We start from the raw sequence: 25,590 nt of genomic DNA, 5'->3' as shown, positions 1-25,590 counted from the left end.
CTAAAGCAGATAGTTAGGGATAAGTGTTGGGTGAATCTAATGTCTCCCTCAGCATCCATGTAGGTCTAGGCACAGACTAAGTATGCGCTCAATAAATGTCTGGAGATGAGTGACCCAGGTGTGGGGAAATTTTTAGATAACTTATGAGTTAAAGAGTAAAGTTGTTTTTTTTTTAAATGAAATGCTGATAAAAATGCTACATGGGAAAATAAGAAGCAGTCAAAATGGTTCTTAAAAGCAAACTTATGGTCTTCAAAGAATCTTATATTGAAAAAGAAGAAAGGTGGAAAACTAAAGCATTCAACTCAAGAAGTTGAAAATGGTAAAAATAATAAATTCAGGGGCACCTGGCTGGCTCAGTTGGTAGAGCATACGACTCTTGATCTCAGGGTCATGAATTCGAGACCCAAGTTGGGCACAGAGATGGCTTAAAAAAAATAATAAATTCAAAGAAAGCAGAAGGAAGGAAATAACAAGTGTGTGTATAATTTTTGGCTCTGAAATTCATATTCAGATCCAGACATTCAAATTAGTATTTAGAAAGTCATAATCCAGAAAGTAATAGAATAGAGTAAGGAGCGAGTTAGTCTCAGTTCTAGACCTCTCCTAGATGGGAATGTGGATTATCCAGCAGTTTCTGCTGAATTTCGAGGGCTCTGCTCAGAAGAATGGATCAACCTCGGAAGAATGGATCAACCCTGAATAGAAGTCTCAGAACTTCCAGTCCGGGGGACTGGCTGTACTGTGCCCCAAGAGGGCCAGCCCGAGGCCCATTTTTTGCCTGTTATTTGGTATTCGAACTAGTGGGCTTAATCCACAACACGTGCTATAATAATAGTGACATTTCTCACAATCCTGTTATAGTTCAGAGTGCTGGAAATGAAGGATGTGGTATTCCTGATAGGAAAGAACACAGCTATCTTGTCAAATCCTCAAACACCCTATCTGGTGAGTAGGGGAGGTCTATGCTCCATTTCACAGATGAGGAAAATGAAGCTCCGTTTGTCTGGGGTCTCAGTGAGTGGGTGAGCCAGGACACGAACGCTTCAAAGTCCCTTCTTTGCTCTCAAGCTTCCTGTCATTGAGACACCTGCTCTTCCTTCTGTCTAGCTAGCTCCTTCGTGCTCACTTAAAGCCCCTCTTCCTCCAAGAAGCCTGTGTTGATTCTCTGGTTCCCTGGACTTCTCACTTGGTTAGGAAGTTCAGGCTGGCTCTCTTAGGTAGATAGCTTATCTTTCGACTTGACTGTGAGCTTCCTGAGACGGAGGGGTGGGGAACAATTGTGGGTGCCTTAATGCAGGGCTGGGCTTGGAGAAGGTCCTTGAATCCTTGTTTGTTGATCTAAAATTTGAATTGACAGGATTAGGCCTGTACCCATCAGAATATATTCTGGGCTGTGCCAACCCCCACGGTCGCGGTGAAGAGCTTGGGGGGAATCCCCCATTGTCTGTGCTGGCTGAGGCGGCCACGTGGTGCCTAGATACCTCAGGAGGTGTCGGGAACGTAGGTTGACACTGGGCAAGTCTCATTATAGGGTGGTGGGGCAGGAGACCTTTTTGTGTCCAAGTTTGCATTGGTCTGAAGGTATAAGTCCCTGGACCCCTTTCCCCATAATTGGAGGATCCCCAAAGTCCTGTGGTCAACCTGTGTGATCAGTGAGTGACTGGCCAATCCTGAGAGGACAGATCAAAACAGACACACAGCTTTTTCCACGGACAAATCTCAGCATTTTATTCATCCCCTGGAGGGAGAAGGGGGCACTGCCCCGAGATAGTCTGCCAGCCAGCTGGGGTGGCTGGGATATGTGTTGTTTATCCAGATAGTAAATATAGCACTGACTATGCAGAAACAGGAAGGGAAGCAATAAGTTAAAAGCCACATAAGTTATGAAAAATAATATATATACTTTATATACCTTGCATCCCCACTGAAGACTTGCTCCCTTGGAAACCAATAAATAGGCAGAGAAAGAGCAGCAATCAGCACCCTTTGGGGACTTCAGGGATGAGTCTATGTCTGAGTTTCCTCCAGCCTGAGAGTCAGTGGCCCTTCAGCGCCCCCCACAGGCTGGAGGACCTTGAGGCCTCGCAGGGGCCTTGGGGGACCATGTCCTGGAAATTGAGATGAAGGAAAGGAAGACTGAGGCTAGCAGTGGAGAGAGGCAAGGGCAGGTAGGGAGAAGGGAGGGAAGGACAGAGGGTGGCTTGTGGACCCAGGGGGCTGGAGCTGCCAGGATCCCCCTGTGAGCCCCAGAGGTGAGAGCCAAGATGAGGAAAGAGAACGCTCCTCCCAGCCCTGATCTTCTCTTTGGACGTGGAATTCCTTTTGGTTGTCACTGGGGCTCCCCCGTCCAATCTGAAGGGCTCAGAAGCTCCCAGACCTGCCTGGACTGTGCCTTCTTCATGGCCCCACTGTAGGCAGGGGAGTGGGCGTGGTGGGAGGAGGGGGCTCTCACCCCACAGGTGCGGGGGTGTTCCTGGGCCCCTCAGTGATACAAAGGAGGGAAGGGTCAATCTGATCGGCCTGATGGAGAGAACAGAGACCCCGAGAGGTGGGATTCATGGGAAATGGCCCAGGGTTTCATGATAGGGGTGGGCCTAGGGGTCTCCAGGGCCTGGCACACCAGGGCCAAGTTCCAGGCTTGGAAACACCTAGGCGGGAGATGGGGGTGCAGAGAGCTTGGATCCTGGGCAGGGTGGTGAACCGCAGGATGGCAGGGAGGAGAGGGGAGGGCCACATTCTCCTGCTTGGTCCCAGGCTGCCATCGGACTTCCCTCTCGCGGGGGGTTTATCATGGCAAGAATAGCTTCTGGAGAAGGAGCCGGGAGCTGGCTGGGCAGCCTGTCCAGTTCTGACTGGACCCACAGGAGGAGGGAAGAGGCACAGGTGTCTGGGCTGACCCCCGGGCTCAGGGCCCACACACCTGGGGAACTTCCTCCTTTCACTCCCTAATACTGTCAGGTCTCTGGGGGGCCCGGGGGTGCTCAGCACCCAGGAACGCCAGATGTGGGGAGGGTGCCCAAACAGTCCTCACCAGCCCCTGATTCATGGCTGGCCGGGGCTGGGTGAGCGAGGGCACCCACCTCAGTCCTGGGGCAGAGGCAAGGCAAGGCTTGAGATGCGAGTTTAGGGCAAGGGTTGGGCGAAAGGGTCAAAGATTCCTCGGTTAGAGCCCTCTGTTTGGGGAGGAGCCTCAGGAGAGCAAGGATGTGGTGATAAAACTGACCCCTGATACCAGTTTACCCAGTTGGGAAAACCTTCGGCCAGGAGGTTGGAAGGGTGGGACTGGAATACCGAGATGGAGTGGAGTGATTCCCAAGAGCCGGCGACAGTCCTGTGCCACCCCAGGCAGCCCACAAAAAAGCAGGCCCTGCTGTGAACCCTTCTCCGTCTCGTTCAGAGTCAGGTTTGCCTCCCCTCCCAACCTAGAGGCTCCAAGCTGCTTTCTTGAGTCTAGCTTAAGTCCCTCCTGCTGCAGGGGGGTGACTTGGGCTCCTGGGGTCCAGCTGCCTTACTCTGAGGCCTCTGACTCCTGCGAGAGGAACTTCTCAGACATTTCGGTGATTTGGATCACAGGGCCTTTTCTGTTCTTCTTTATCCGGGAAGGGGCTCTTGAAAGGCCAGACTTGGAGGCAGCTACAGGGAACATAAGGGGTGGGGCAGGGAAGGGGCTGGAGGTTTGGGAGCCACTTAAAATGATGCCTTCAAGGTCATGACTCCCCCCCACCGTGTCCCCTTCCCCACCAGGGGCTCCTAGGGCAAGTGGACTCACCGGTTCTGGATCTGGACTGCACAACGCTGACCATGGCGGTAGAAGGCAAGTCCATCCTGGGGGAGGAGGGAAATGGTAGGATGTGAAGGGGGCCTGTGGCTTAAGCCCCCCTGGGCCTGGGGCCCTGGGGAGTGGCAGGTGGAGGGCAGTTCTTGGGCTGTTATTTGCAGTCCTGGGCTGGCCTGCTGTGTGACCCTGGCTAGCCAGTTTGTCCTCTCTGGGCCTCTGTTTCCTCTCCCCTGCCTAAGTATCTAACATTTACTGAGCACTTAATTACGACAGACATTTGCATGCAGAATCGTATCAATCCTCCCCACCGTAGGCTGTGTTACCGTCAGTTCCTTTTCCAGATAAGGAAACAGGATTTAACGAATGGGCCAAGGTCCCAGTTTGTAAGTGGCTGAGCCAGGACACGACCCCAGGTCTTCCCAGCTCACGTATCCTGCTGGAAGGGGAGGCTGGCTTTGCGTGGGACCCGTGTCCAGTCCGTTCTGTAGCCCCACCCCGCCAGCCCCAGCCCTCACCTGCACTCTTCGCCCTCCACCAGCTTGCGGTAAGTGGCGATCTCGATGTCCAGGGCCAGCTTGGTGTTCATGAGCTCCTGGTACTCCCGCAGCTGCCGGGCCATGTCCTTCTTGGCCTGGTGCAGGGCGGCCTCCAGCTCGGCCAGTTTGGCTTTGGCATCCTGGAAGGCCAGCTCCCCCTGCTCCTCGGCCGCCTTGATGTTCTCCTCCAGTTTCAGGCACTGCAGCCAGGACGAGAGAGGGAAGGGGTTAGCGAGCACTGGGCGGGAGGAGAGAGTGGGCCGGGAGCCCACCTCTGTCCAAGGGGGAGGTATGCACAGCAGGGAGGGCTTTGCAGCGGTTTATTCTTGGGTGTGGTGCCGGGTTGCCCTGAGGCAAGAGGGAGTCCAGTTAGACCTAAGGAGACCCTTTCCGGAGGCCACGAGAGAGGGAAGTTCTGCAGCCCCCACCCCCCACCCCGGGAGCCGGTCTCAGCTGTCCTGAGAGGGCAGCACTTGCTCTAAGGCTTGTCCTGGCTGGACGCTGGGCTCGGGCGTCTGCTCTCTTCTCTGTATCATTGGCCAGAGGCCTGGGAGGGAGGAGGTGGGTTCTGGGTATTTGTGCTGGTGCTCTGCACCGTACCCACGGCGCTGGCCAGTTTACAGAGCACCTTTACATGCAATGCTCACGTGATCCTCACAGCCATCTTAGGACAGGTAAGGAAACTGAGGCACAGAGCTGCTAAGTGACCTGCCCAGTGCTTTGCATGCCCTCAGCATGTGAGCATGTGTCTGCGTGTGTCCGTGCGTGAGGGTGAGAGAGTGTGTGCCCCTGCACTCCTCCCTGCCTCACCCCCAGGAGGGGCCTCAAGATACTCACATGGCTCTTGGTGGAGAGGATCTGGGATCGAAGCTTCTGGATGCGCACGTTGAGGTCAGCGATCTCGCCGCGGCTGCTCTGGAGGCTGTTCCCAAACTCAGCTGAGCAGGCGGCTCGCTCCTCCAGCTGGAGGGTGCGGAGGAGGTGGCAGTGAGGGGCAGCTCACTGCATCCCTCCCTGTGCCCTTGCCCTTGCCCCTTGCTGCTCCCTTTCTCTCTTACCAGCGCCCCCCTCCCCAGCTCCACTTCCTCTGCAGCCACCACTCCCAGGCCAGCCTCGCCCTCCTACCCCCTCCACGCCTGACTCTGGCTGGACCCACCCCTGGCCTGATGTTACTGGGTGGCTTCTGGAGGCCATCGACTGTGACCTGTCCTCCAGCGCATCAGCTCTCGGCCGGCAGTGCTGGAGTGCTGGGTTCTCACATTGTCCACACCTGCCCGTGAACTGGCTGTGCCGCCCCTGTGCTCCCCACGCCGTCCCTGTGCTCCCCACGTCCCTCTCACAGACTGTCAGCGCACAGAGCTGCCGGTGACTTCAGCCCCTCCCCGCCCGGCTCAGTCAGCCCCGCACCTGTCTCCGGGAGTACGCCTCGGCTTCCTCCAGGCTGCGGGCCGCGATGGCATCATACTGGACCTTCACCTCCTCCACGATGCCGCTCAGGTCAATGTGGCAGCGGCTGTCCATGCCCACGGTCACCGACACGTCCTTCACTTGGGCTGTCAGGTCCTTCAGCTCCTGGCCGGGCACAGACGCGGGGGCTCAGGGCTGGTGGAGGTGGACCACACCCGCAGCTAGCCATAGATCCCCGTGGTCCCTGAGTCCCCAGGGTGAGTGGAGAGTGACGCTCTGTGCCTCCCGGAGGGATGACCCAGTGATGGGCGCCTCTCGGCCACTTGCCCTCAGCTCCGACTCTTGGGAAGCAGCTTGCTGCCCCTACTCACCCAGTGTTGCCTCCCTCTCTGGGTAGAGGGGACAGGGCAGTGAGGGACTCCTGGCTCCAGAGGCTCATCCTGAAAGCCTATTTCTCTTTGGTGTCCCCACCTCTCCCAGGGTGGGACACTTTGCTCCTGGCTGATGGGACAAAGGCCCGGGATGCCTGGTGGGGAGGCTGTGGCCCCTCTAGTCTGTCATGGCTCAGTGGTAATGCAGCCTGGCCTCCCCCTCTGGATGGGAGCTCCCCAAGGGCCTGGGGAGCCACTGCCCTCTCTGTACCCCACTCCCCACATCTGGAAGTGAACACTGTTTGTTGAGTAAGTATTGGAATGGGAGCCCATGAATGATGAGAGGCGGGAATGGGGCTGGAGGCTGACCAAACTGTCCTCCTTGCTCCCCTGCCAGGGGCAGAGGCCGAGGTGACTTCAGAGTCACCCCAGAGACTTGCCACAACCTGCCCCCCGCCCCCCCCCTCCAATCTGGCTGAGGAGCTTGCCCACAACAACACACTTTAGCCTCGATATTTTCATTTTCTCCCCATCTTTTAGGGTCCTTCTTTCTTCTTCCTCTCTGTCCTTCCCTCTGCTTCGAAAATGCCAGCCCGGTGCGGTTGGTTGAGCGTCGGACTCTTGATTTCGGCTCAGGTCAGGTCATGATCTCACGGTTCGTGGGACTGAGCCCCACTGTCAGGCTCCACGCTGAATGTGGAGCCTGCTTGGGATTCTCTCTCTCCCTCTGCCCTTGCTCCCTCACTTTGTCAGGGAAGAAAAAAAAAGGAAACGCCAGCCCACATCTTCAGAGACCCCTGGAAGTGGTAACAGCTCTTGGGGGGCTTATTACGGGCCAGGCTATGTGCTAAGTGCTTTCCAGACCTCACATTTCATCCTCGCCAGGCTGGCAGGACCCAGATCACAGACAGGAAAGAGAATGAGGCACAGAGAGGTTATGGAGACAACCATGCGCGCAGACTGCCTTCCAAGAGCCCTTGCTGCTCTTGCTAAGCTCCCCTAGAGGGGAAGGGACAGGGGCGGAAGCCGGTCTATCTTTCTAGCCCCAGGCTGCAGCCTGACAGCTTCTGGCCTGAATGCTCAGGGGTACATAGAGAGAGGCAAGTGGGGACAGGGGTCTTCATAAGGGGCTGCAAGGTGTCACCTTTCAGGCCCTGGGCCACCTCCCCTGGAGGTGCGGAACAACCCAGGCCTGGGCAGGACTGGTGCGGGAAGGAGGAGCGAGGGTCCATGGCCAGCATTGTACAGACAGAGTGAGTCAGGTGGCAGGGAGGGGGGCGGGCCCCCTGGGAGGCAGGGGTGGGGCTCACTTGGGGGGAGGGAGGGCGTGGGGCACGGACGGCACAATTACTCCTACTGGCATTCACAGTTCACCCTTGACCTTTGCCTCAGTCAGCAAATTTTGGTCCGTGTTCCCATTTTTCTGAGATATATATATTCCCTCTCTCTGTCTTGCTTGCTTGTTTGAATCAGGATCCAAAGAAGGTCCCTCTAGTGCAATTGGGCCATATGTCTCTAAGTCTCTCTTATTCTATAGATACCCTTCCAACTTTCTCTCTTCCTCTCTGTCTCTCTCTCTTTTGCTATTTTTCTTATTTAAATAAAAATTTTTAAGTTTATTTATTTACTTTTATTGAGAGAGAGACAGAGAGAGCAAGTGGGGGAGGGGCAGAGAAAGAGAGAATCCCGAGCAGGCTCCGCACTGTCAGCATGGAACCTGGCATGGGGCCCGAACTCACGAACCATGAGATCATGAGCTGAAACCTAGAGTCGGACACTTGGCCGACTGAGTCACCCAGTCGCCTCGCTATTCTTACTGAAAACACTGGGTTGCTTGCCTTGTAGCAAGCCCCACAGTCTGGATTTTACTGATTGTGCCATGTGCTGGTTTTAAACCCGCTCCTGTGCCCCCTGCATTTCCTGAAAACTGGCAGTTGGTGAGACCTGCTCGGATCCACGTTCAGTTTTTGTCTTGTGACCATATTCTGAACTTCGTTGCTGACTTCGGGCCCCCTCCTGAGCCTCGGTCTGTCTTTATGCACAGAGAGGTTGGAGGCCAGAGGAGGAAGGCACCCCCCTGCCCTGTCTGCTGGCTGCCCAGCCTCACCCGCCGGCCTCCCAGGGGACAAGGAACGTGCAGAAGGAAGCTTAAGGCAGTGGTGGGTGTACAGAAGGCCCGCTGGGGGCAACCTGTCCCCATCCCGGAGCTGGCAGGACCCTGAGCCTGGTGGCCAGCTGCCCCTTGAAGTCTCCTGATGAAGGATTTTCATTGCTCTTCAAATGCACTTAACAAAGATCTCTGGGCAAAAGCAGGGGGAAGCCCCAACCCTTTGTCAGAATAAGCTTGATGGTCCCTACAGACCCATGTCCCACCTCTGCTGTTCCCAGGTCACCACTGGAGGCTGACATTTCCCACCTGGAACCAGTATCCCAGCCAGGGCTTGGCTGTGGATGGTTTCGGGAGTGCAGCTTTGGGGCTTCCTTGGTCAACACGCTGGGGGGGGGTGGTCAGTGGGCATAGGAAGTTTCACGTAAAGCCCTCTAGCCCAGGCATGAGCTGGCCCTTGTCACGGGCCAGGAAAAGGCCAGGGCACTGTCAGAACACACTGTCGGGAGGGAGGGAGAAGGGATCGGCAAACAGAGCCGATGGCGCAGACTCAGTCCCTTTCTGGAAAGAGGCAGAGTAAGCATGAGCTCAGTAAACAGAAGTAGGAAACGGAGGGTGCAGAACATCTGTAGACCTGTTCCGACACGCTGGGCCCTGCTGGGCTGCAGAGGACGTAACAATGCAGGCTGTGTGCAGGCAGCCTCCACGGGATGGGCCCTACAGAGCATGTGCACCTCCAAGTTGGCAACAATTGAGCCAGTGTGCAGTTTAGAGCTTCTCTTCGGAGCCAGAGCCAGAGGAGACTGCCACGTGCGTGACCACCCTCTTTGTGGTTCCTGCGTCAGGGGAGGTGGTGACTCTGCGGGGGTAATTGACTGCCGCTCAGTAAAATAGAGTACTTAATGGCACTGGGCTCTGAACGCTGCCACCTCTTGCTAGCTGTGCAATCCTGGCTAGGTTTTTTAAAACCTCTCTGAGCCTCCATGTTCTCATCTCTAAAATGGGTGTAATTGTAGAACCGAAACCAGCTAACATTTAATATTTACCATATACGAGATACTGTTCTGACTGCTTTAGCATATATATATGTGTATATATATATATATATATATACACATATATATATGCGAGTTTTAAATGTTCATTTATTTTTGATAGAGAGAGAAAGAGAGAGAGTGTGAGCAGGGGAGGGGCAGAGAGAGAGGGAGACACAGAATCCGAAGCAGGCTCCAGGCTCGGAGCTGTCAGCATAGAGCCTGATGCGGGGCTCGAACTCACAAACCGCGAGATCACGACCTGAGCTGAAGTCGGCGCTCAACCGACTGAGACATCCAGGCGCCCCTGCTTTAGCGTATAGTAACAAAATAGATCCTCACAACAGGCCAGTAAGCTAGGCTCTATTATTTTCCCATTTTATAGATAGGGAAATTGGGGTCTAGAGAGAGATAAAAGAACGTGCTGGAGCTCACATAATTACTGAGCCAGGATTCAAATCCAAGCTGCTCTGAAGTTTGTGCTCTCTTAATCATCATGCCTACCTTTATAGGGTTGCTATGAGGAGTGAATGAGATTACACCTGGAAAACACTTAGCACAGTGCCTGGGATATAGTAGGTACTCAATAAACAGTAGCTAACCATACTGTTGTTGTGATAGGTGATGAAACCAGGGTGAAATGTCCGGAGGCAAAGCAGCCTATATTCCTGGAGCAGCCTCCCGGGCACTATGAAGGCAGGCAAGCAGGCACCAAATCAACTTAGACCCATCAGGTTCTCTTTGTCGGCATTTTAGGAGGGGCGCCTGCCTGCAGGGGGTTGTCAGTAGATCCCCGGGAGGTGAGGGGCAGAGGGCTGCCCAGGCAGCTGCAGTGTATAGATGAGGCCTAGAGAAGCGCCTGGTCATCCGCTTTTGAGGCTTCCTGGCCTGTGTGTGTGTGTGTGTGCGTGTGTGTGTGTGTTGGGAGAGGGAAGGCCTGTTTTCTGAAATGCAGAGGTGGGCTACATAGCCACGCTTTTTTTTTTTTTTTTTGCATTTATTTATTTTTGAGAGACAGAGAGAGACAGCGTGAGCAGGGGAGGGGCAGAGAGAGAGGGAGACACAGAATCGGAAGCAAGCTCCAGGCTCTGGGCTGTCAGCACAGAGCCCGATGCAGGGCTCGAACCCATGAACCGTGAGATCATGACCTGGGCCGAAGTCGGACCCTTAACCGACTGAACCACTCAGGCGCCCCTGTAGCCGTGCTTTGCTGATCTGGTGTCTGCTCAAAGTCAAAACTAGAGCGTCCAGCCCTCCTGGGGTTACTCACGTCCCACTGTGCTTCTCTGGCCCCTGAGCCAGCTGTGGCTGGCACCTCCCTTTGCTTACACCTGCCTGGCCCCTTGGGGTAGCCACTAGCCACGTGTGGTAGCCCGCCCTTGAAATGTGGCTAGTCAGAACGGAGATGAGCTGTTGCATGAGAAAGAGAATGTAAAACAGCCTCTTCCTTTTTTGTATCGATTACATGCTGAATAATCACATTGTGGATATACGGGGCCGAATGAATCGTATTATTAAAATTAAATTTTTCCGCTTCTTTTTTTTTTTAAACGTGGCTACTGGAAAAACGATCACATACGTGGCTCGCGTTCTATTTTTGTGAGTGCCAGCTTAGAGGCCCACGGGCGTGGGGAGAGTTTGGAGCGCAGGGTCAGTGTTGCCTTCTTAGCCTGCGGCAGTCCGTGGACACGCAGACGTTACAACCCGACGCCGACTAGGCACCTCGCACTAACAATTGCCGTGCGCACTGAGCACCCCGTGTGCACGGTGGTCTCGTGACGGCACAGGCCAGACCCCTCCCCTCTCTGTACCACCCCTCCCAGTGCCCCCCGGGAGCTGCCCGGTGCTCTTAGAATGAGCTCCAAACTCCCTGTGTAAGCCAACCCCTGCCCGCTCCGTCCTAGCCATAGCTACTTCTCCCTCTCCCCTTCCTCACCAGACCCCTCGTGCCTTTGGTGCTTTACACAGATCTTCTGCACGAAACCCACTGAGCTCTCCCCTGGGCCGGACCTCCCCAGCGGGGGCCTTCACTCACTCACACCTCCGCTGAGACCCCGCCCCTCCCTTCCCATCCTTGACCTTCCCCTCCCTCTCCAGCACTACCACATCTGGCTTTCTGCAGCCTGGCACTTTTCACCCTCCCAAACGATCTTGCTCACATGTTCTTTCACCGGCGCATTACCTGTCCCTTCTTAGCTCTCAGGTAGCCCCCGAGAGCGAGGACTTTGCCCATCGTGCCCACTGTTGTGATATCGGTGCTAGGGGGCCGGCAGGCTTGCCATCGCCATTTGTTACCTGGATGACTGCATTGAATAATCAGCACAACCTTATGGGCCCCGTGTTATGACTCAGCCCATTTTACAGATGAAAAAACTGAGACAGAGGGAGGAGAAATAATTTGCCCAAAGGCACAAGATTGGGGGGGTGGAAATGAAGAGTCAGGATTTGGGGTCCAAGAACTGCTAAAACCAAATGGAGCACGGACCAAGAAGGTGGGTGGGTGTGCCTCTGGCAATGCCCAGGTGTATTCCTGGTCATGGGCCGGGCTCATGGGCCGGGCAGGTGGGGAGGAGAACATCTGTCCCAGAGGACGCCCTGGAGGCAGAGTGGCGCGGACCGGGCCGGCGTCCCCGGCCAGCAGCAGGGCCCATCTGCTGACCGCACTGGCTGTGCCCTCGGCCTTGCAGGGCCGTTTTCTCCCCAGGCTCAGCTGAGGACTTCGGGACAAATCAGAAGGGATCTGGAGGCTCCCCTGTCTGCATTTCCTGGGTCATTTTTGTTCCGGCAGAAGCTAGCGTTGTCTGGGAACCAAAGAACCTGACTATAGGTCTTCTCTGCCTCAGCCCAAAACAGGGGAGGGGGAAGTGCGTGCCTCTCAGACCTGGGCCTGGGGGTGCCCGCCATTTAGGCTGCAGCGATGGGAAGAGATCAGTTCCATAAGGACAGCTGGTCAAGGCCCCCTGGTTCTCTGCCCCTAAGGCCACTTCCCAACCCTCGCCTGGATGCACCGGTCCCCCACACGCCCTCTGCACACCGGCACACTCCAAGGAACAGGTTCTCCTTGAGAGAGAGGCCTCTTGGGAACCTGCCTGTGCTCCATGAAATGAGTGATGTGGGGACACGTGGGATTATTGACCGCAGTGCAGGAAGGGGTTGAGGAAATTGTTGCTGGCCACCCTTCCCTCCCCCGAGCTCTTGGCTCGGTGGGACACCGGCCCCCTTTCCTCACCTGCTCGTAGATGTTTTTCATCAGCTCCACGAAGCTCTGCAAGCCTTTTAATTTGGTCTCCAGTTCGGTCCGCCGGAGACACTCCGCATCCAGGTCCTGAGGGTGGGAGCAGTGGTGAGTGATGCGGGAGGGTGGCGTCCCAGGGCGGGAGAGGGGTGCCCATCCTGGGAGCTGGGGGTGGATTCCAGGGGGGCCCTGGCTCAGTGCCGGGGGGGAAGCAGCAGGGTGAGGACAGATATCGGTGTCTGTCTATGGTCCCGGGACTCAAGCCTCTGAGGGCTTTGCTGGGGGATCCTCAGGGGACAAGGGCGGAGGGTCCATGGGGAAGGAGCCCCTGGGACATGCAGCGTAGGCTACCTTCTTCAGCTGGACGAAGGTGAACTCCATGTCTGTGCGCTTGGAGATCTCGTCCTCATACCTGGGATGGGGTTGGGGGGGGCGGCGAGGCAGCGGCAGAGAGAAAGAGAGAGAGAGAGAGAGGCCGTTTAGCCGCATGTGGCAGGAACTCGGGGGACGATGAACTCTCCTCAGTGGGGCTCAGGGCCTCTGCTGTCCCATTCGGTGCCTTGTGCCAATTGGAAAAAAAAGCGGCCCTTGCCTCAGGTGGATGTAGCCCCTCATCTTCTGTGACACATCCCTTCTAGGCCCATGACACGTGGTGCAGGCTCCGGGGAGGCAGGCACATCTGCTCCCCATTCTCGCACTCCTTCCAGATGATCAGCCACTCCTCTCCCGGTGGCATCTGTCCCCCTTCCCAGCTCTTCCTCATATCCGCCTCCTTCAGGAAGCCTCTCTGGATTACACAGCACCCTTTCATCCTTTGTTCTCTCCTCTTTTCCCTATCTCCTCCCCCCCAAGAATCTCCATTTCCAGCAAGCTGTGCTTTCGGTCAAGTCTGCTCCAAGATGCCCGCTCACCGCTCACCCTCTCCCTCCTCCTCGTCTGCTTTGCTCACTGGTAGGACACCATTCCATCATGGTCCCTCTGGAGGGGAGAGTGTGGACATTGCAGCCAGAGGGACCCACAGTGTGCTCTTGGGCAGGTGAAGCCCTCCTTCCTCGGCTTGCCTGTCTATCAGGGGTGCAGTTGCATGTGTGTGCACGTGTGGGGGTTGGACCAAGCCCACCCCTGATGCATGACAGATATTGCAGAGTCAGAACTCAACGCAGGTGGGTTCTCTCTCTTCTTAGATTTGTCTCCTCCTTACTCAGGCCCACCTTGTGTTTGGAATAAGAACGTTGCTGGATGGGAGACGGGATCTCTGGGTCACTGATCTTAACCCCTGCCTCTAATCTTGGCCCCTGGGGCTGAGGGTGATGGGTGGATGTGGGGATTCTGTGCTTCCTGTTTTCATCCCTCCTCCCCAGGGAATGCCTGAATCACTGGCGGCTCTAATTACAGCCGCCCGCCTTCCCAGGTCCCTGACCTCACGGAGGCAGCGTCACCCATTGCCCACAGCAGCTGGCTGGAACGGCTCCCTCTTTTCCACCAGCCTCCCTGAGAAACCCAGGGGAGTGGACCCAAGCCAACAAGAGCCCGCTGGGCATGGGGTCTCTGAAACTCCGTGTGCTGAGCACACGCCGGCTCCTCAGCCACTGCCCTGGCTTCTGAGAGTCTGTCTGCAGGGCAGGGGGGCTCTTAGGATGCAGGTCGTGGGGGTGGGGAGGAGGGTGGGCCAGGGAGACTGGCCTGCAGTCTGGGGCCCAGCAGAGCCCGGGAAGCCCGGGAAGTTTACTTACACTCTTTCCTGTGTAAGCAGGCTCCAGAGCCACACTACTGGGGCTCAGATCCTGGCTCCTCGCTCCCTAGCCACGTGACCTTGAAGAAGCTACTTGCGTGCGCCTCGGTCATGATAACAGTGATGTCACGAGGGTTATATAAGTTAATACGTGGAGTGTTTACAAAGTGCATGGTACCGGCTAAAGCTATTATTATTACCGGAGCTCTGCTCTATCTAACGCCAGGCCCCGTCCTCCAACCCTTCTGCCTTGGCCTCTAGCATTTCTGGAGACAAAAACCGTGGGAGGCCTCTTTGCAGAGGGAGTGTGGGTGGTTCTCTGCACTTCCTTCCCAGACTTCCCACTGGAAATTTGGTGACCGCTGAGGAAGTCCCAAGCTGAGAAGCCCCTCATTGACTGGCCCTCTCCACATAAGCCCAGTGCTCAAGGGTCTCTCCCTCTCTCCTCCCATCTGGATAGCAGAGTTCTGCCTGCCTGGGGGCAGGACCGTGGGGAGAGCTGTCCAGTGGGGGTTCTCTGAGGTGTCAAACCTCCTCCTTACTCCTCACTCCCCTTTCCATCCTTTTGTATAGGCTTCCCTCCTCCCTCTTCACCAACTCCATTGGATTTCAGCCCTAGTTCACCTCCTCAACCAGATGCTTTTGTGCAGTGAACCTCTTGCACAATTGTACATGGTACCCCTGAGTCACTTGCTGTGTGGCCTTGGGCAAGTGGTTTCCCAAGAGGCTTTGCCCGGCCCCTGCTTCATCCTTAATAAATAGAAGAGTTAGCTAGCTGATCCTTGGGGTCCTGGCTACATCAAAGCTTTTGGAAGTGTCCATCCTCATGGAGGCTTGGGTAAATGCCATCTCCCCCGCCGCACTCCCAATCCCCTGCCAGTCTGCCAGCCACCAATTCCCAAACCCCTTCTCAGCCCTTTTCAGCTTGTCACACCCACCCCGGCACCCGCCCCCCCCCCCCCCCAACTTGTTTATTTCCAGAAGTGAAGCTGATCTCATCGGCCTTATAGAGGCAGGGCACACCCCTCCTTGTTAGGGCTTGGCCTGGCATCTCCTGGCTCCTGGGGGCCCCCGGGCTCTGCACAGCCAGGCTGGAGCTTCCCTGGCTCTGGCCTGCAGATCCGGAGAAGCCCTCCAAACTCATCTTCCTCAACCCTGGTGGGTTCCCTACCCAGAGAGGGGAAGAGAGGCCCTGAGCCCAAACAGCAAGCTCAGGTAGCAGATGGAAGGCAGGCAGCAGGCCAAACGAGGAGGCTGAGCCAGATTAAAACAACAAGTAGTGTTTGTACAGAACTTCCACTTACAAAGCGCCTCCATGGATGTGATCTGGCTGGACTCACAGGAGCAGGCCTTGTACTGCGGCTGGCTGGGTTAGACATGGGACTTACCGTGCATGGCTGTGTGACTGAGGACAACTCCCTGCCCTCTCTGTGGCTGTGTTTCCTTCCCCATGAAGGGAAGATCCAAGGCCCCCATCCGGCCATTCTCTGATTCTCTGGGGGCCGAAGACTGGCTAGATATCAGTGAATAGAGTCTTGGGTTCTGGTATGCCGACCCTGTTCTCCTCATCATGGTCAGACATTGAAGCCAGGCAGCCCAGAATGGGCAGTGAGGGTTTCTATGGGTTTCCATAGGAACTGGTAGGGCAGGGCTGGGGATAGGTGGCCCCTAGGCACAAAGGGGCTCAACCATGAGGATGAGCCCTGGCCAGGGCTGCAGATCATGCCCGTTGGCCAGAAGTTCTATCTAGATTGATAGATGAGGAAATTGAGGCCTCTAGAATGGGGAGAGCTTCCCATGTGAGCATCTCCCCTGAATATGGCCTGAGCACGGGAGGTCACACAGAGAGGTGGTGGGAGAGCTGAGCCACAGTCCAGACCCCTGGACTCCCGATAGGGTGCTCTATGCTCCAGCCCCACCTGGCTGGCTTCTCCCAAGACTGCAGGCCTCGCCTTGGGTTGGCAAGGCTTTGGGGCTGGGCCAAGTGCTGGAGGAGGTGAGGGGAGGGGTTCAGGAGCCTCCCGCCCCACACCCCCTCCTCCAGAGGAGACCGGACCACAGGAAGGGGCACCTCTCTGCTCTGTCTCAGCCTCCCTCGTCCTGGAATCCCTGCCCACTATCTGGTCAAAGATGTCACCTCCCCTCTGAGTTACCCAACCGCCTGGTCTGCCTTTCCAGACTGCCCAGTTCGGTTCAGCAAACCTGTGTCAAGGTCACTACCGTGTGACGGCCACTTCAGCCTTCTAGGGGACAGAAGACTTGGCATGTCTGGCTGCCGGGCACCATGATGAGCCCTCTGCCTTCTCACACCAGGCTCAGGCTGGTTCAGCATCACCATCACCCCTCCACACAGGGGGAAATGAGGTGTGGATGTTAAGCAACTTGCCCGCGGTCGCGGACCTAGTGAGGGGATGGAGGCAAAGAGGGAGCCCCTTTTGGTCCATAAGCGTCTCGCGGGCTGGGGCTGGGGCTCCCTCGTCTCTTGAGATCGCAAGGTGACCACTGAGGTCAGGCACGTGTCACCTACAGGGGATTGTTTCTTTATTCCACCAAACCCCGCCATGTCTGCCTCCTGCCTGCACCTGCTTCCCTTTCCAGCCCCCACTGAGATCGAATTTCCAAACCGTATCCAAGGCAGGAGCCCATCTGTCGCTCTAGCTGGTGACCACTTCCCATTGCCAGTGGGATGTGTGGGTGAGAGTGAGCGTATTTACGGGCAGAAGAGGAAGGGATAGGGGACGGGGGCTGCGATGGTGCCCGGGTGCTTAGCTGTCAGCCAGTGCAAGACTGACTCTGTTGCATGGCCACCGTTTGGAAAGGTTGCTGTGGGTTCACTGTCATATCCTCCCAATATTTAGAATGCTGGCTGCCATATAGTACGTCCTCAGTAAGTCAGTCTTAGGAAGGGAATGTTCTTCAAGGAAGTCTTCTCTTTTTGTGGCTTGGTGCCCTGGCCCTTGCGTCTGAGTGCAGGTTGCCCCCCACCCCTCCACCCCATCAGTCTCTGCCCCCGGCCCCTGTAAGGCGCACCCTACCTGATTCGAAACTCCTCGACTTTCTCCAGCACCTGCAGCAGGTTGGCCTCCAGCTGGGCCCGCTCCTGGCTCACTTTGCGCACTTCGTCTTGCAGCCGGCCCTGGTACTCCTCATAGAGGTGCCCGAGGTCGAAGGTGGTGGAGTCCTGGCCCTGCAGGAAGTGCCAGCGGGTCTCCAGCAGCTGGTTGCGCCTCTCCAGGGCCTGCACCTGGAAGAACAGGGGAGCAGCGGTGTGAGGGTCGGGTGCAGACAGGCTGTGCGCGGGCACCCAGGGCCAGCTCGCCTGCCCGCGTGGGGGCCTCCCTGCACAGTGGTGGCTCATCTGCTCTGTGCTCGCTCACATCATTGGCACATTCAGATCACATCTCCACTTACTGATGGTTCCAACAGAAGATGGAGAGATAAGGTGAGGCATCAGAGAGAGGCGGGGCCAATTAGCAAAGATTTCCTAGGGGAGGAGCGGGGTCGGAGAGAGGAGGGAAGGGGCTGAATGTGCCAATGATGTGAGAGGCCCTCCACGCCCGCCTGGGGCTTGGGTGGGAGACCCAGGGAACGTAGGGTGTCAGAGGCCCGTCTGCCGTCCCCCCCCCACCCCCCACCTGACAAGCCTAGTCTCATCTTGCCTTGGAAACTCAGCAGGGGAGGGCCTGGTTAGTACTGAAATGCTAATCCTCTCGACAACTCTGGACTTGTAGCCTCTCCAAGCCTCAGTTTCCCCAGCTAGAAATTGGGGATGCTATGGCCTGCCCTGGCCGCCTCTCGGGGCTATTTGGGAGAGGAAGCCGGGGAGGCGCTTTGGAACAGTCCTACTAGCTAATGTTTCCGCGGCCCCTACTGTGTGCTGGAACCTTGTTCTATGTGCTTGGCATCTTTGCTTCATTAGCAACCTGACGGGCTGGGTACGGTTATCTTCCGCCACACTTCACAGAGAGGTTAAGTAACTTGTCCAAGGTCACAAAATTGGCAAGTGGCAGAGCCAGGTGTGGAATCCAGGCGGTTGGGGTTTAGGATCTTTTACCCCCTACAACATGCGGCCCCTGTCTGCTGCTGGAGTCGCTGCGGGCCCTGGGACCCACCTGCCTTTCCCGGAATGGTTTCTGCCTCTAGTTGGGGCCAGTTTTGCCAAGAGGGTGACGACTGGGCAGGCTCTGGGCACAGCGGCCTCTCTCAAACCGCCTCCATCCCGCCTCCTTCGTACGCTGATGCAGGGCTTCCCGCGGCTCCCACCCCAGCCACCGTGCGCTGTCGGGATCCCTCTTGAATCCTGTCCTTCCCTCCACCCAGTCCAGCCCAGCGCAGCCTGAGGGGGCCCCCGGCTTTCCCCCAGGCTGCCTGTCCTCTCGGGGCTCCAGCTTTTCTCTGCCCCTCCTCTTCCACCATCCCTGCCCCTCCTGTATGCGCTCCCGGCACCCCTCCTGCAGGAAGCCTCACAGCTCAAAAGACGCCCCCCTTCCTTTCCTTACGGGGTTCTCAGGTCATCTGCTCCTTACTTGTCCAGACCTACCACCCTCCCCGTCAGACTGGGAGCCGCCTGGTCCCTTCGTGGGATCCCTACAACTTGGTGCCCACGACAGGGGCAGCGGGGAGAGACGGCAGGGGCCTGGCTCCTGGACAGGCAGGCTGTTGTCACGGGGATGCTGTGATAGATAACCAGCCCGGTGACGTTCCCTCTGACCGCAAGCAGGTAGCTGGCCGCTCCCCTGACCACTGCTGGCACCAGCTCTCAGAATCATAGCTGAAAGAGCCAGAATCATAGCCAGGAGCCTTTTGATCAGCTGGTTTGTGCTCGTCACCTATAAAGAAGGAGGTGAGGGCCCAGGGTGGTCAAGCGACTTGTCCAGGATCACGTGGCGACTTGGTGGTCAAGCTTCCCAGACGGTCCCGTCTGATGCCCCCGCCCACTCTGAACCTTCGTGGACTCCCTGTTTCTTTTGAATTTGGGTGCTGGGTGGGTCCTCCTCTTTCTTTCTGCCCTGCCCACCTTCTTGGGTTTTCTGAGAGACCGTAATACCCTTGAGAAGTCCCCTGTGACATTTGTGTTAGATAACACCAGCTGGGCTACTGGGCCATGGGGCCCGGTAGGCCGTGCCGTCATTTCCTTTCTTAGCTCCCATTTGTCCTGGTAAGTTCTGCCTACAGCCAACCTGAGCCTGCCGTCTGCTGTTGTCACAGCCAAACAGGTGCAGGAGGGACGGAGGCGCAGAAGGTTTCGGTCCTACTCGTGTGTGTGGAAGGGATCTCTGGTGGGGGCGCTATTTGCTCACTCCACCTTCCGTCTGTTTTGACAAGCCAGAGCCCTGTGTTTACACTGAGGGTGAGGTGAGAGCAGAGATGTGAGACTCCTTCCTCCACCCATCAGCAGCAAAAACCCCTGTACACCAGGAAGTCCTTCCCTTAGCCTAACCTCCATTTCCTATGCTTCGCTCTGAGCCTGCTGGGAGACGCTTGCTGTACATGTGACCAGGCAGGCCAGCCAGAGGCCACTTTCGGTTGTGACAAATGGAGCAGTCCTTTTCCCTGCTGCTTCCGGGGGGGGGGGTTTCTCGTTGTCTCGGTGGGAGGGGATGGAAACTCATCCCCCATCCAGAATCTCCCCTGCCCAAAGGCTCTTCCCTTTCTGCCACAAAGACCTAGGGAGGGCCAGGTAACCAGTTACTTGCCCCTAACCTGTCAAGGCTGCTGAACAGTCACCTCTTACTCCCCTTCCTCCCTATTCTGGATGACCCCCACCCCCCGGCTTTAGATTGCAGGTGGCAGCTCTAGGAGAGGCCTTGGAGAGCAAAGCCCTGGTCTACCTGCATCCCATTTTACAGATGAAGACACTGAAGCCCGGCAGCACAGAACTCATTGTGACCCAACTCCACTGCCTGGCTGAGCAGTAGGCCCAGCCAGGGTGGGGAGACATGTCCTGTTGGTAGAGGAACCTGAACAGGCCAGGCTGGGGCTCCCGGCTAAGGGCCTCTGGGGAGGGAGGATTTGGATCCCCAGCTCACGGTCCCAGCGGGTGAGCTTACAGAGGTGACTCTGGGGCTGGCAGGTCCTTCTCCCCACATGGGTGGTGGTGGTGGGGAGGTGGGGCTGTCACATCCCCTGCCTTCCAGGCAATACTGGCTCGTGCCCTTCTGTGTGCAGGCAGGTTGATGGCTCCAGAGGCTTCCAGAGGCCCCACAGGCCTGGGGAAGACATTGTGCCCATGGTTCTGTCTCCAGGTACTTCACCACCCCTCTTAGGTTCCCTCAGGGGTACTACTGGCTGCCCTTTCTCTTGTCCTGTCTCCATCCCCTCTGCTGTCTGCATGTGAGGGTGAGAGTGCCTGGCCAGCTGCCTCTGCTGGTGGTCAGCATGCCTCTCCCTGCCTGCCTCAGCCTCCTCTCCCCCCTGCTGCCTCTGCTCACTCCCCCTCCTCCTCTCTGGGCTGTATCTGTCCCCGTCCTGCTGGGCACAGCTCAGGGCCACTTTCAGAGCAGGAGCAGAGCAGGCAGGGGAATCTGAAGCTCAGAGAGGGTGAGTAGCTTGCTCAAGGAAACAGAGCCTGCAAATGGAAGAAATAACACTGCTCCAGGGACCCCCGGCCGACTCCTGGGGGGTCACCCCCCCATCCTCTTCCTCCTTCTCTTCCTTGGTGCTCTCTGATTTCTCTTGGTGCATCAGAGGGCCCAGAGGGGATGTAAAGCTGGAGGGTCTCTGCCCGTTCCTGCTCCTTGCCTAGAGCCCCCACCCCTGCATTGGTTATGGCATCTCGCCGCTGGGCCCATATGTTTCCTTCTACCCCTATGCTGTGCTGTTACCCACGAAGCTCTCCCCACTCCCTCCCTCAGGCTCCTGCCTAGGGTTCAAGAGCTCCCTGGGCTGGGCCCATTTATGTGATTTTTAAATTTAACACACAGAACCCACCTGGCACATGGTAAGTGCTTTATAAATGCTCTTCAAAAATTACCCCATTTGATCCTGACAAGATGACCGCACAGATGTGTACTGAGAAACAGAGAGGTTAAATAATTTGCCCGAGATTGAACAGCTGGTCAGAGGTGGCACCAGGACTCAAATCCAGAAATGGGGCTTTCCCTTGGGCCCCGGAGGCCTTTGCAAGGAGATGGGAAGGGACACGAGTTAACAGACTGAGCTCACAGACCTTCTCTGGGGAGCTGGAGGGCCGGCTGGGGCTTTTTGGCCCCAATGATCAGGGTCCCCAAGAGGCTAGCACCCATGGCTCCTTGCGTTCTACCCTGAAGAACATCCATCTCAAGGCCAAGGCTCTCGGGTTGGGAGGCTCCAGTTCTGCTGAAGACCTTAGAGGGCGTCGCCCTGGCCCCGGGCACAGGACCCCAACCCTTTGGGCCCCTTCCCTGTGCCTATGTACCTTTCCTGTCCCCATGGCAGAGGCATAAGGTGATATCAGCCCTGGCATTCAGAGAGAAAAGCCACCCATCTGAGCCAAATTACATAGCTCGTGAAGCATTCCTTTTAAGGGATTAGAGCGGGTTTCGAGAGGAGGTGGCTGTGCAGGGACCTGCCTCCCCAGGGTAGCAGGCTGTTTTCCTAGGGCACACGGCCCAGCAGCACGGGACTCTGCACAACCGGCCAGGCGGGGGCCGGGGGGAGGGAATGTGCCACCTCAGTGGATGGTTGTCCTTCTCCAGCTGTCGTTTCCCTCCTCATCCCCCCCCACCGCGGCCACCCCGGCTGTAGGCACGGGAATGCTGGTCTGGGCACATGAGCTGTGGGGGGAGGGGCGGGGGCGTCAGGAAACAAACCCGAGTCCAGACTGTACACTAGGTGGTCATGTGACCTTGGTCAAGGGGCTTAACCTCTGGGCGGCTGTCTCCTCATCTTTACAGCAGGGGACATAGCCGCGGGGGGAGTGTGGCTGTGTGGGCTAAAGGACACATATTTGCAAAGGTCCCGCAGAGAGTTGGGCACAAGCAGGCGTTCCATGCCCGTTACTTTCTTCCCTCTGCCCCTCTCCGCGAACGCCCACCTGATGGGGGACACTAGCCATGTGCAGAGGAGCACCGAAGCAGGGAGGCCAAGTGCAGAGGCCAAGTGCAGAAAGATGGAGGCAGGGGCAGAAGGATGGGGCTCTGGTTTACTGAGCAGGAGGGAGACGTTGAGTTTTCCTCGTCTGTAAAATGGGCCTAAAATTATGACTGCGTTCATAAGGTTGTCGAGGGAAGTAGAGATATATCTGTAAAGCCTCCAGCACAGCGGCTGGCCTGTAGTAAGCGGTGAATGCAGCTGTTAGTTTTGTGATCATCGTTTCTGGGCAGGGCAGGGGGTGCAGAGCCCAGGGAGGGCTGATCGGGAGAGGTCTCCTGGAGGAGGTGAATGAGGAGTGGGCTTGGGAGGTGGACGGGACTTTCTCAGAGCTCTTGAAGCCCTTGCCCTGGGGCAGAGATGGACAGGAGTGCCCCCGGACCAGCACACCAGCCATGGCAGTGGGGTCTAGGAAGTCTGGGTGCTGGGGACTCACTCCCTCTCTCACGTGGGTGCTGGGGAGGCTTGGCTGCCTGTCTGCTTCTGACTCTCAATACCCAATCTCTGCATTCTTATCTCCTGACATGGTACCTCGGCATCCCTACCCTGAAGCCTCCTTCTGGAGGCCGCACATGCCCCCTTTGGCCCTGCTGGCACGTCTCCAGGAGCTGAGCAGGGCCAAGGCCTGGTGTGAAGCATGGACTTGGGGACTTATCTCCTCTGTCCGCCTGCCTTGGTGTAGGACGGCCAAGCATGCCTCCATCTGCTGTTCCTATGAGAGGGTATCCTTCTGGCCGCACTTAGAGCTCCTCCCTGGTGTCAGTGACCCCAGGCCATGAAGCACATCATTATCCAGACATCCCTTAGAGCCATCCTGGGGCCTCTTTTTCCCCAGTGCTAGGATAGCTCAGGGACTTCCCTCACCATCTCTCTGCTCAGACCTAGCCTGCCGGCTCCTCATTGGCTGGGGTCAGGGGTGGGGCAGGATGCTCCAGAAATACAGAGCTCAGCCACCTGCCGAGGTCTGAAGGTCCTTAGTTTTTGGGAACCCCCCCTCCCCACATCTGCTCACCTTGCCAATCAGGGAGGCAAATTTATCATTGAGGACCTTCATCTCCTCCTTCTCCTGGTTCTTCTGCTGCTGGATGGCTGGGTCCACTTTGAGGTCCAGGGGCACCAGCAGGTTGGAGTTCACGGTTACCTTGGGGATGGTGCCGGCCGGCCCACAGCCCGTGAGGCTGCGGGAGCTGAAGCCTGGCCCGGGGGTTCCACAGCTGCCCCATCCCGAGGTCCCAGGCCGGGGGCCGCCCGCAGGGGTCACCTCACAGCTGCTAAGGCTGCTGAAGCCAATGACGCAGGAGCGGCAGGCCATCGCGGCCCCCGGGCCCGGGACTCGGGAGGGCACGGGGGTGTGAGTGAGCCTTTGAGGGGTGGCGGGCAGCTGGCTCTGGTCGCAGGCAGGGCAGGCTGGGGACTGAGGAGCAAACACCTGTCCTACAGTGCTCATTAGCTCCAGGAGGGCGGGACGCCTCCCAGCCCGACCAACCTGTTAGATGATGCGATGCTTCCGCCCCTCCCCCGGCACCACGCACCCAGCTCGTTCCAGGGCCTGAGACCTGCCTGCCTGAGGGGGCTGTTCACAGCCACCCACCCCCCCTCCATGGAGCTGGGGCTGGCTGGGCTGGCTGGCGGGCTGGGTGGGATGGGTGGCTGCAGGGGAAGGGCAGATTTGAGGAGGAAGGAGAGCGAGGAGAGAGAGAGAGCGCGCCTCTCACCACAGACCTCACTGCATACCTGAAGGCTGACGTATCTGAGCTCACATACTTCTGGAAAAGATGAGGCAAGCGCGGGCCCTGCGCTCCCTGAGTGTAGGGCAGCCGTTCCGGGCAGCGTGCCATCCTGACACTGGGAAACAGCACCTTCTTATTTGTTTTCTAGCTGCCTGAGAGTCTACCCGGCTTATCGTCTCTTCCTGTCATCCTCCCTCTCTCCCTCCTTCCCTCCTTTGATCTATCATTTATTGAGCACCTACTGGGACAACTTACTCTTCAGGGGCTGGGGAGGAAACGTATGGCCAAGGCCAAGTGAGGCCTGGGCTCCAGACTCAGCTTGGCTGCCCGCCGCCCCTGTGAGCTCAGGCAGGTCATTTGACTTCTGTGTCGAGGATGAAAATACCACCGCCACGGGAGTTGGTGTATGCACGGAACTCAGCAGAGGGCAGGGCACGAAGCCCTCAGTAAATGGTGGCTAAGACCCAGGGGTCTAATGGAGGAGATGGCAGGGGTCACATGCAGCTCTTCCTCAAGGGCTGTGGGAATGTGGCCCTGCCTCCCGCCCTTTCTCTCCTCTCCTTTCCTCCGTCCTCCCTTCTCCTCCCCCTGTTTCATCTTCAGAATGAAGTATCTATAGAAAAGATGCCCCATGGTTCCCAGAGAACCTCTGGTAGGGCGGCAGAAAGTTCAGTCAGCCCAGAGTGCCCCCTCCGTGCCACCCTGCTGCAGTTCCAGAGCCCCTGCTCTTTCCCTTCCCGGGTTGCTGGCTCTCTGGGGCCTGCTTTTCCTTCCTGCCTGGCCTGATGGTCCTGGGCACTCTTGCCCTGGCTGGCTGGCCCTGTGTGCCCTCCCTGGGCCTGGCGTACCACTCTGGGGCCGTGGAAACCCAGCAGAGAGAGTGTCTAGGAGAGGCTCAGGGGGTCAGGGGTAGGAGAGTTCTCAGCCCCTCCGGGACTGAAGGAAGAGACGGGCTGGAGATGAGAGCCAGTGCCCGGATGACACGGCCCGTCCAGGCCTCCCGCCTCCCAGGCCAGACCTCTTTCCCACAGAGTGGGCATTTCTGGCTCACTAGGGCACAGGAATCTGCCCCGAGGCCACGACTATCCCGAGGCCGAGTTCCCAGCTCTGATGTTGGGGGCGGGCCGGCGAGGTACTTCTGGGTGACCGGGTCACTGTGATGGTGTCTGTGTCCCCACTTCTGACACGTGCTGTCCATTCCCCACTCGGCACCCACCGCATGGCCCACCCCGGCCTCCCCGACCTGGTATCCGTATGGCATATGGTCCACCTCAGCAGCCTGCCCTCCCCCACGCTGGCCACCCCTGTGTGCTCTGTGGGGACGGGGGATGCAGGCAGTGGCATGGGCGCTCTGCCAAAATGACAGCCAACACGCCAGGTATGTCCTGAATGCTTCACGCGGATTAGCTCTCTGAATCCTCGTGACATTTGAGGTAGAGGAGTTCGTTCTCATCAGCCCCAATTTACAGAGGACGAAACTGAGGCTCAGAGGGGTTCAGCGCCTGTCTAAGGTCACACAACTTGGCAGGGATGGATTTGGGCCCAGACAGTTGGAGTTATGAGCCCTCCCTCTTCTCTTGGCCTCTG

The 25,590-nt window shown here is 57.3% G+C and overlaps 1 protein-coding gene and 1 long non-coding RNA gene across 3 annotated transcripts; one reads left to right on the top strand and one right to left on the bottom strand.

Moving 5' to 3' along the window:
- Nucleotides 1-1,704: 1,704 nt before the first annotated feature.
- Nucleotides 1,705-23,836, bottom strand: KRT80 (keratin 80). Of its 2 annotated transcripts, none has more exons than XM_019419448.2 (9): nucleotides 23,286-23,830; nucleotides 17,239-17,447; nucleotides 12,823-12,883; nucleotides 12,466-12,561; nucleotides 5,725-5,889; nucleotides 5,155-5,280; nucleotides 4,297-4,517; nucleotides 3,773-3,828; nucleotides 1,705-3,636 (listed from the first exon to the last, which is right to left on the bottom strand). In XM_019419448.2, the coding sequence occupies exons 1-9, from the start codon at nucleotides 23,718-23,720 to the stop codon at nucleotides 3,512-3,514; spliced, it is 1,494 nt and encodes a 497-aa protein (XP_019274993.2). In that variant the 5' UTR covers nucleotides 23,721-23,830; the 3' UTR covers nucleotides 1,705-3,511. The 2 variants fall into 2 exon arrangements, with proteins under 2 accessions (XP_019274993.2, XP_019274994.2); XM_019419449.2 differs by having other exon boundaries at nucleotides 3,520-3,671; nucleotides 23,286-23,836.
- LOC109249161 (uncharacterized) lies at nucleotides 11,247-14,373 on the top strand. Its single transcript, XR_008419519.1, has 4 exons — nucleotides 11,247-11,728; nucleotides 11,941-12,579; nucleotides 13,324-13,507; nucleotides 14,222-14,373. It is a non-coding gene; the product is annotated as an uncharacterized LOC109249161 (long non-coding RNA).
- Nucleotides 23,837-25,590: the final 1,754 nt, after the last annotated feature.

The sequence above is a fragment of the Panthera pardus genome, unplaced genomic scaffold (genome assembly GCF_024362965.1).
Source record: "Panthera pardus isolate Hobbes unplaced genomic scaffold, ASM2436296v1 HiC_scaffold_6, whole genome shotgun sequence".
NCBI lineage: Eukaryota > Metazoa > Chordata > Mammalia > Carnivora > Felidae > Panthera > Panthera pardus.
The sequence above is the reverse complement of the archived record's forward strand: the minus strand, read 5'-3'. Positions and strand labels throughout refer to the sequence as shown.